Here is a 10733-nt window from a genome sequence, read left to right as displayed (position 1 = left end):
TAGAATACAATGGAAATTAATCAAATCGTTTGTACACAATCAGATTAGTGAATGAGAGCATCATGTATCACTATTGGCCCTTTTCTATTGGTGAACGTGAGTATCCACGTAAATTCGGTGTCTTCATTTTCTTTATTTCTTTCTCTTCTCTTTCATTTTCCATTTACTTGGAAACTTCTTCAACCATCGTCCACTTTGTTGGGCTATATGGACTTCCACCATCATTCACCTTGCCACATGGTCAAAGATTGAGGAAAGCTACAATGGACGTGAAGCACCCAGTTCAAAAAAAAAAAAAAAAAAAAAAAAAAAATTGATATACTGCTCCCTTTTTATATATTTATATATCGCACCTCAAGTTTCTCTCCAAGCTAACCATATGGTTTCAAAACAAGCTGCCACTCCCTCACATAATTCATTCGACAAAATTTAAAAAACCTAAAGGACCATGAGTCATATGTTCTGCGGCATGCCGTTCTTTCGAGATTTGTTTGAGATATTTATTACATAGATCCCAATAAGCATATTTGGGGTTGGTAAGGCAATAGAATCCCCAATAGCTAGAGACAAGATTCATATGAGAAAATATAAGTAAACAAGCCTCCGTTTGAGCCTCCAAAGATAAAGGTACATGAACCACTATTTGACCCCATCAAAATCTGCCTCTATTCTTCTTTAGTTAACCGAGAGACGATCGCTCTGTTTCTATTGCATTTTATCTAATTGTATCACATTCTGTTCTGCGATATTATTTGGGAATCATCGTCAATACCTCTATGGCGACCAATTTTTTTTTTTTTTTTTTTTTACACAAACAGAAATGAGTCATCACAGTGACACGACTACTTGTTGCTCAGCCAAAATGTGGTATACATCCCATAATATGTATCTGATATTTAGAGTCACATCTATGCAATAGAGCATAAACATAACTGAATTGTGGAAAATACATTTATAAACATAACTGTATACACCAAAAAACCATACATAAGACACTAACCATATACAAAAGACTATACATTGCTCTGTAGACACATGTGTCACAGGCGACACTAACCATATACAAAAGACTATAAAATGATGGACAATCCATGGTCCAACAATTACAACCGTCGTGGTGAGCTTTAGTTGTAATATCTCAAATACTGTGCTACGTGGTCATCCTCACATCCGCGGTACTTGCAGCCTAAAGAACATCATCTATATGGTTGTGATCCGTGGCGGAGCCAAGATTTTGGTTCGGGGGGTCAAATTTTTTTTTTTTTTTTGCTCTGTTCTGATAATTTTTTTTACTATAAACCTACGATGCTTTCAACAAAATAGAAAAAAAAAAAAAAAAAAAAAAAAAAAAAAAAAAAAAACGAATTACCTTTGCTTTTGCAACTAAAACATTGACAGTGTGATATTAATATATTAAGTCAGTAACAACAGTGTGACGTAGGGTAGGCATGGCACGCTAAAACGTTTGGACCTTTGGTCAACTAACATTTATTTAAACGACTCGTTTTGGAGAATACTAAAAGACACTGTGTCATCTTCTTCTACCTTCATCTAACCTAAAAGCTGAAACTAACAGGAAAAAAAAAAAAAATCAAAGACATTGTCGGCATTGCGTGAGTCTTTGCTCGTGAATCTTGATGTTTGATGAGTAGGGAGCCCTCATGGCAATGATTGCCCTTGATGAATGGACTAGGGTGGGCAACCAAGGGTCAGGAGGATTTTCCATCAGAATTAGGAAAATTTATGGGGGGCGGGGGGGAAGGGGGGGGGGGGGGCACTTGACCCCTCTCGACTCCCCCTCCCCCACTCCCTCCCTCCCTCTGCCCCTGGTTGTAGTGTTAGAACATTTACAGCAGCTTCTCAACAATTTTCCCTAAATATAGAGAACAAAACTAACTTTCACTTACCTATTAAAAAAACACCAGCTTTTCTTTATCTTTTCTTATAACATTAAAATATTATTTTTAATTTTTTTCTTTTACTTTTTTTATTCATTTCTTTTCTTCTCTATCATTGTCTTGTCTCTGTCTTCCTTTCGACACAAGATGCAGAACCCAGCCGTCGATACAGACGAGATGCGGGTTACGCTAGCATCAAGGACGAAGAGGTATACCCTGATAGGAAGGTGTCGTAAAGCTGAAATTTTCAAAATTCCACAACACGACGCCATTTAATAATTCTTGCACTTGCAGATACTATCATCCTATCTCTCTAGAGGCCTCCGCCACATAGGAGTTGCAATCCTGCATCTCCATCTTCAAAGCCTTTGACACGCCTTCATCTCTCACTCTCAAAATCAGAAAATCTAACCCAAATGAGAATATATGTAGAAGCTTCAAGATGGGATGGTTTTTATGTGATTACTATTTTTTTGATGCATTTTATTTCTTCACAAGGAAAAGAGGAGCAGAGATAGTCGGCGATCGGAGAGAGAGAGAAGCAGTGATTCCGATGACAAGTATGAGAAGGAGAGGGAGAAAAAGAAGCAGAGAGAAGAAGAGGGAAAGATAGAGGGAAGATAGAGAGAAAGCCCTCATGTTAAAATCTTATTTGAGAAAAAAGAATTCCGGCGAGAGAAAGCTTACCTCGGACGAGACAGATCCGGCGAGAGAGTTTTGGAGAGATCCGTAGGTTACCGACGAGGGCAAGCGAGATCCTGCGGGAGAATGAGAGTTTACGGCAAGACTCGGTGAGCAGAGAGGGATTTCCAATGAGATTCAGCAAGATCCAAGGGTTCTCAGCGAGAGCAAGCTAGATACGGCGGGAGAATACAATGTCCAGCGAGATCCGTCGAGAGAGAGAGTTTACGGAAAGACCCGGCGAGAAGAGAGGGAGTTCCGAGGGTTCCTGGTGAGAGAAAGCGAGATACGGCGGAAGAACGCGAGGTCGTTGAGAAGGGAGAGATCCGGCGAGAAGACGAGAGAGAGAGAGAGAGAGAGAGAGAGAGAGAGAGAGAGAGAGAGAGAGAGAGAGAGAGAGAGAGAGAGAGAGAGTTTTGAATTTTGTTTTTTACTTTTGGTTTGTTTTGTTCTGAGAGGACCGCCCATTTCATGAATTTTTTAAAAAAAAAAAAAAGAAAAGAAGTGCCACGTGTTTATGAAAGTCGGATGAAAGTGGGATAGGAGTGAGCCGTATAGACGAACTCCTCTTCTCCACATAAGCTTGGCTTGTCATGGGTAAGGGCCGGATTTCATGGGGAAGACAAAGAAAAAGGGTTTAAAGGGCTGAAACCATAGGTAATTTCTCGACTCTCTTTTGCTCTCTCGTTCTCTTTCACGTAGATCATGGTTTAAGCATGGGTTTACACTTCTAATTAGCTATGGCAGTGCATAGGAAAGAGTATAGGGGCTGATTTGGCGAGTTAAAAATTCTGAAATTCTCACTTTTCTCTACCCTTTCACGTGAAGCTTGAGCTTTGAGCATGGGTCTTGCTTCCAAGTGAAAGTTTCCATCATCTTCAAGCCTTGAGTAGCGATTATCAACCTCAAAGATTCAATCTACAGATTATTGTGAGGTAATTTCGTAATCCTTAATACTTCTCAAAGTTAGGTCAATTTTGGATGTTAGACTAAATTGGTAAAATTAGCTTGGGGCTTTGGTGTATAGTGAATTTCTATACACTATTCAAGCCATGGGTTGTTGGATTAAAGGATTAAAACTCCTATTCTATTAATTGTTTAAAGTATGGGTATAAACCCTAAATTTGATGAGTTGAATTAAATTGGGGCTTTTAGTGTTCACTTTTAAGTACTTATTTTCTGATGTGTCAGTGAAAATTATATTTGAAATAAATAACAAATGAAATTACATCCAACGATAATTTACTGTCACGTTAGGAGGTAAATACTTGAAAATGAGTATTTGAGAATATGTGTAGCATTTTTTTAATTAAAAAAAAAAGCGATTTTTACAAAGAGAATCAAACGTTTGAAATAATTACAATTTTTTTTTTTAAAAAAATAATAATACCTTAAACTACCTTTAGAATCGGGCCAGACCTTCACTTGCCACACAAAAAGTAAATTTTTTTTTCACATTTTTAAATCGTCATATTTTTCAAACACACACTTAAATGAGACCATTTTATTCAAAATAATAATGCCTAGGACTCTCTCGTATCTACAGAGTCCTAGGCATATATGTTAATTAATTAGTATTTTAGTACTACGTTAGTTAGTGTAACAGTGAAGATGTCGATGCGATTATTAGTAATATTTATATTAGTATAATATTATTATTACTTTTGGATATTTGCATTTACATAATTATTAAATACGATTATCATCTGTTATTTCCATATGCAATAATAATGACCATCTAGAACTAATATCCAAATATATATGCAAGCTTAAATAATGTTGATAGTATTATATGCAAGATTTCACTTGTTATGCAATTCATAATTATCAACCATAGAGAGAGTCATTGTTTCATAGAGGAAACGAGATTTGGATTAGTCAAATAAAAAAAAAAAGAAAAATGGGTAATTAAATGTAGTAAGGTATGATTTTGAGATGATTGTGAAAAAAAAAATAACATAACTTAAAAATCCTAAACTTACCCAATTGAAGACGATGTTATTTTAGTAGTGAATTTAATTTAATTTATATTAATTATAACATATATTTTAGTAGTGAATTTAATTTAATTTAACATATATTTATTATATGTAATGAGAATGCACATGCATACAGTACATATGAACAACTTTTTCAAAACAGTTTGTGGTTACGTGTACTTTTTGCCAAAACAATTCAACATGCAATCCAGACGGAAAGTTTTGAGTGGTAGAAATATCTGTCGAAGAAAAAGGTAAGAGGACCAGAAGCAATGAATCAACAATGCTTTCAAAATCTGCATCCGGCCATCCAAATCTGAATTCTAGAAAACCAGAAGCGTTGAACTTGAACTTGAACCAATGAGACTTGTTCGAAATACCAACTTCTCGGCTCTTCTTGTCTTGCTATTCTGCTTTTGTTTAAAGTTTTGCTCTGCCACAGACACCATCACACCCGCTAAGTTCATCACCGACCCTGAAAGCGCGCGTAGTCTCTAATGGCGGTGATTTCAATCTGGGATTTTTCAGCCCTGTAAATTCAACCGATCGCTATGTTGGGATATGGTATGCTCAATACTGTGACCTTTAGTTGTAATATCTCAAATACTGTGCTACGTGGTCATCCTCACATCCGCGGTACCTGCATCCTAAGGAACATCATTTATATGGTTGTGATCCATGGCGGAGTCAAGATTTTGGTTCGGGGGTCAAAATTAATTTTTTTTTTTTGCTCTGTTCTGATAATTTTTTTACTATACACCTACGATGCTTTCAACAAAATAGAAAAAAAAAATAAAATAAATAAAAGCTAATTACCTTTGCTTTTGCAACTAAAACATTGACAGTGTGATATTAATATATTAAGTCGGTAACAACAGTGTGACGCATTTAAAAAAAAAAAAACAAAAAATAACACGGCAGTGAAAATCACGATTGCATGTATTTTTATTTGTTATTTTATCCAATGGTGATTTTTACAGTCACGTAAGTTTGAAATGCGGTTACAGTTAAAGGTTATCGTCGCTAACAATAACTGTAACCGCCTTTGGCAGTTAGTCTAATTTGTTAACTGTCTCCGCATAACCTTATGCGGTTAGCGATTATTTATACCTATAACTGCGCCGCTGTAACCGCTTTTAAAGTTGGGCATTTTTGGCCTGTTTTAGATGGTAGGCCTAAATTGGGCCTGTTTTTTGGGCTAATTCCAGACTTTAGACATTAAATATTTTCATATACAACAACCATAAAATCCCAAATACAATTAAAAAAATTAACCAAAGAAAATAAAAAAGAAAGAAAGAACGAAGGATAATGAGAACAACAAAATCTGAAAAATTAGAAAACATGAGAATGCACAGCAGCCACATTCTGAGATATAAAATGCAATAGTTCCAACATAATTCCTTTTATTTTTACATGGAAAGTCGGTCACGTGCAAGTCACGTGATTTTGGGAGGGTTTCTGTCTTAAACGGTCACGTGACTTGCACGTGACCAATTTTTCGTCCAAACGAACGGTCGATTGGACGGAAGGTTGATTTTGCCACACGTTGGCAAGTTCGGGGGGGTCATGTACCAATTTTGGTACATTGTGGGGTAAATCGCCACACCGTGGATAAATCAGGGGGGTTAAGTGTAATTAACAAATAAAAAAATGAACAAATAAAAAAACAAATAAAATAAAAATAAAGCGATCGCCTTGATTTTCCAGTTTTTTTAGTTTTTAGAAAAAATAAAATAAAATATGGTTTTTTATTTTATTTTATTTTTTATTTATTTTTTTTTGTTTTTTTTATTTCTCATTTTTTTAGTTATATTTAAATAAAATTATATAACTTTTAATTTTTAAATTTTTTTTTTATAATTTTATGAAGGATATTTTCATCATTGAAGCACATATCAAACAAAACTAATCAGAGCGTCTATATCATTACTCGATATTAGTAATGATATTAATACCATCTTCAATTACTACCCCATTGTACAAGTCACTATCATTTAATGTTAAGTAAACTTCTACATCACGACATAAGGAGAAGAGAGGAAGAGAAAGGAAAGGAAGTAAAGGAAAGGGAGAGGGACAGAAGAGAAAGGAAAGGCAAGTAAGGATAAGGAAGGGGGAGGGAGATTTTTTCTTTATCAAAGATAAGGGATAAGATATCTTCATAGCCAACTACAGCCTGACATGTATGTGATAGTAGATTAAATTTCCTTTTTATTTGAAGGCATCATCTTTTATAAATTACCGTATTTCTCCACCTCATTTTAATAATGTTTTTTGTTAATTAATGTTTGACCCCTTATTTAATCTAACTACAATTTACCACCTACAATTAATTATTTAACACCTTAAAACATATTCCTACTAGTTTATTATTCTAGTAAGTATATATATATATGAGTAATGATTCACTACCACCTAAATATACAACTTTTCATCACCTTGCCTATGTGGCAAGGTGGTCCTCCACTACTTTTTGAGTTTTTTTATTTTTTAAAAATAAATTAAGGTAGGGGACCACCTTGCCACATAGACAAGGTGGTGAAAAGTTGTATCTTTGGGTGGTATTCAATCATTACTCTATATATATATAGAGTAATGATTGAATACCACCCAAAGATACAACTTTTCACCACCTTGTCTATATGGCAAGGTGGTCCCCTACCTTAATTTATTTTTAAAAAATAAAAAAACTCAAAAAGTAGTGGAGGACCACCTTGCCACATAGGCAAGGTGATGAAAAGTTGTATCTTTAGGTGGTATTCAATCATTACTCATATATAAAAATAAAAATAAAAATAAAACAATAAAAATAAAAATAAAATGATCGCCTTGGTTTTTCATTTTTTTAGTTTTTAGAAAAAATAAAATTAAAAAATTTAATTGTCTTGGTTTTTTATTATATTTTATATATTTTATTTATTATTATTATTTTTAGTTATATTTAAATATTTTTATAACTTTTAGTTTTTTTTTTTAATTTTATGAATGGTATTTTTGTCATTGAAGCACATTGATATTGTTTTCGAGGAATGCTACATATCATCCCTTTATCCTCATTTTGTCCCCCCAAAATTGATGTGGCTCTTAAAATCACCATTGGATCAAAATCCAATAATGATCTATCATAAATTCAATAGTAATTTTAAGAGCCACATCAATTTTGAGAGGATAAAAGGAGGACAATGGGATGATACGTAGCATTTCTCATTATTTTAATGGTTTGAGAAGAGATTGAACAATTAATAGTTTGTTAGAATTTAACATTAACAATAAGTTGGTAGTTGGGTGTACTTTTCACTAAAACATTTCAACCTGCAGTCTAAACGGAAAGTTTTGAGTGATAGAAAGTTCAAACCATTGACAAAAAAGCTTTCGATGGAAATATCTGTCAAAGAAAAAGGTAAGAGGAAGAGAAGCAATGAATCAATAATGCTTTCAAAATCTGAATCCGGCCATCCAAAATCTGAATTCTCAAAAACTAGAAGCGTTGAACCAATGGGACTTGTTCGAAATACCAACTTGTCAGCTCTTCTTGTCTTGCTATCTTGCTTTTGTTTAAAGTTTGGCTCTGCCACAGACACCATCACAGCCGCTAAGTTCATCACCGACCCTGAAAGCGTAGTCTCTAATGGCGGTGATTTCAAATTGGGATTTTTCAGCCCTGCAAATTCAACCGATCGCTATGTTGGGATATGGTATGCTCAAATTTCTGTGCCCACTGTCATATGGGTTGCTAACAGAAACAAGCCCCTCAAGAATTCCTCTGGAATTCTAACCATATCCGAAGATGGCAATCTGGTTGTATTAGATGGGCAAAAGAAGGTTCTTTGGTCATCATATTTATCAAGTTCTGTTGTCAATTCGAGTGCCCAGCTTTTAGATTCTGGAAACCTTATCTTGCAAGTAAATACTACAGGGACAATCATATGGGAGAGTTTCCAACATCCTTCTGATACATTCTTGGAAAAGATGAAAATTAGTACTGATGTTAGAACGGGTAAGAAAGTGCAGCTGACATCATGGAAAAGTCCTTCTGATCCGTCCATTGGAAACTTCTCTGCCGGTATTGATGTTCGTAATCTTCCCGAATTTTTGGTTTGGAATGACGGTAGCCCATATTGGCGGAGTGGTCCATGGAACAGCCGGGTCTTTATTGGAATACCGACCATGAATTCTGTATATCTTGATGGATTTAGTCTTGTAGATGATAAAGAAGGAACATTCTATTTCACTTTTTCCAGTTCGAACAAATCTTTCCGACTGGATTATGTCCTGAATGCGCAAGGAATTGTACATGAAAAACATTCCTACAATGGGGAGGATTGGGTGGTCACGTGGTCAAGTTTGGAGACTGAGTGCGATGTTTATGGCAGGTGTGGGGCATTTGGAAGCTGTAATTCAAAGAATTCACCAATTTGCAGCTGTTTATGGGGGTTTGAGCCAAAGAATACAGAAGAATGGAACAGAGGAAATTGGACTAGTGGATGTGTGAGGAGGACACCCTTACAGTGTGAGAGGGTGAACAATAATGGCAGTGAAGGGGAAAAAAAAGATGGATTTTTGAAACTGACGATGATGAAAGTCCCATACTTGGCAGATTGGTCATTAACTTCGGAAGAAAAATGTAGAACCGAATGCTTGGAGAATTGTTCCTGTATAGCTTACGCATATGATACTGGCATTGGTTGTATGACATGGACAAGAAGCTTAATTGACGTACAGAAATTCTCGATTGATGAAGCTGATCTTTATGTTCGTTTGGCCTATTCAGAACTTGGTGGGTTGTTTTTGTTCTCTCTCTAAATTTATCTTATTCTAGAAATTTATCAATGTTGCAAAATTGGTAAAATTGTATTTCAATCCAACCCAACTTCCCAAGCTAAGGAAGTCCTTGTAAAGATAATTCTATTTTATTTTGGATGAATTGGTTTGATGTTTTCTCTGATTTATAGACAAAATGGGAAATGTGAAAGCAATCGTCACAGTCACAGTGATCATAGGAGTAATATCCACTGGCATCTGCACTTACTTATTGTGGCGTTGGAGTTCAAAACAAAAGGGTAAAATTGTCACTCTGATCTTTGTAGCTACTTACAAAAAAAAAAAAATGACGATATGTAAATTCCTATTAGCTTAGTGAAATAAGAAATGTTACAACATTTCTACATAGAGATTACTAACTACAATTGTATAAACACTCAGCAACTAAATATCGTAGGGAGGACAAGCATGGAGAAAACGTAAACCAAGTTTTACTCCAAGAACTACCATTATTCAGTCTTCAGGAGATGGCAAGTGCAACAAACAACTTCCATCTATCAAATAAGCTTGGGCAGGGTGGATTTGGTTCCGTATACAGGGTAATATGATTGTTCTTGTAGAATGTTATTGCCTAACAATTTGAATATGTAGTCAGTTGGTTGTTGTTTGTTTATAGGGAAAAATGTCAGATGGAGAAGAAATTGCAGTAAAAAGACTTTCAAGAGCCTCTGGACAAGGGCTAGAAGAATTTATGAATGAGGTGGTGGTGATCGCTAAACTCCAACACCGGAATCTGGTAAGACTCCTTGGCTGCTGTGTTGAAGGAGAAGAAAAGATGTTGGTCTATGAATACATGCCAAACAAAAGTTTGGACGCATTTCTCTTTGGTTAGTTCATGCTGATTCCCTTTGTTAGTATTTTTCAATATTACAATCTAAAATAATCTATGTCGAGAGGCAAAAATGGAATTATATTATTTGGTTGTGGTATTTTGATGTGAGTACTTCACCAAATTACTTGTGTTAAAAACATGATGTTTGCTGACCTTACAAGTTTAATCCGAATGCATTTTCTTTCTCTTGTTTGGTTTGAAAATTTTCATTAGATTCAGTCAAACCAAAACTATTAGATTGGAGAAGACGATTCAACATTATCGAAGGAATCGGTCGAGGTCTGTTGTACCTTCATAGGGATTCCAGGTTAAGGATTATTCATAGAGATTTAAAGGCAAGTAACATCTTGTTGGATGAAGAGCTAAATCCAAAAATATCAGATTTTGGCATGGCTAGGATTTTCGGGAGCAATGAAGATCAAGCCAATACTAAAAGGGTTGTTGGAACATAGTAAGTATATACCTTTGTTTGGCCAAATTCACTAAGATAATAACCCTAATATTTGATATAGCAAGATT

The 10733-nt window shown here is 35.2% G+C and overlaps 1 protein-coding gene across 1 annotated transcript; it reads left to right on the top strand.

Annotated features, from left to right (window-relative positions):
* The first annotated feature begins 7953 nt into the window (after window positions 1-7953).
* LOC133868052 (G-type lectin S-receptor-like serine/threonine-protein kinase At1g11330) lies at window positions 7954-10666 on the top strand. The gene is made up of 5 exons (XM_062304857.1): window positions 7954-9338; window positions 9514-9621; window positions 9764-9921; window positions 9999-10209; window positions 10428-10666. The coding sequence occupies exons 1-5, from the start codon at window positions 7991-7993 to the stop codon at window positions 10664-10666; spliced, it is 2064 nt and encodes a 687-aa protein (XP_062160841.1). The 5' UTR covers window positions 7954-7990.
* The last annotated feature ends 67 nt before the right edge of the window (window positions 10667-10733 follow it).

Source organism: Alnus glutinosa, chromosome 5 (genome assembly GCF_958979055.1).
Source record: "Alnus glutinosa chromosome 5, dhAlnGlut1.1, whole genome shotgun sequence".
NCBI classification, from domain to species: Eukaryota; Viridiplantae; Streptophyta; class Magnoliopsida; order Fagales; family Betulaceae; genus Alnus; species Alnus glutinosa.
Note: the sequence above shows the minus strand (reverse complement) of the source record. Positions and strands in the feature narration are given on the sequence as shown.

What these genes read in the sequence shown, in the direction of transcription:
- LOC133868052 (XM_062304857.1), top strand. Translation starts at nt 7,991, where the DNA reads ATGCTTTCAAAATCTGAATCCGGCCATCCAAAATCTGAATTCTCAAAA. An exon ending in TTTGGCCTATTCAGAACTTG is followed by an intron (nt 9,339 to 9,513) that starts GTGGGTTGTTTT and finishes TCTGATTTATAG; the next exon opens with ACAAAATGGGAAATGTGAAA. An exon ending in TTTGGACGCATTTCTCTTTG is followed by an intron (nt 10,210 to 10,427) that starts GTTAGTTCATGC and finishes AATTTTCATTAG; the next exon opens with ATTCAGTCAAACCAAAACTA.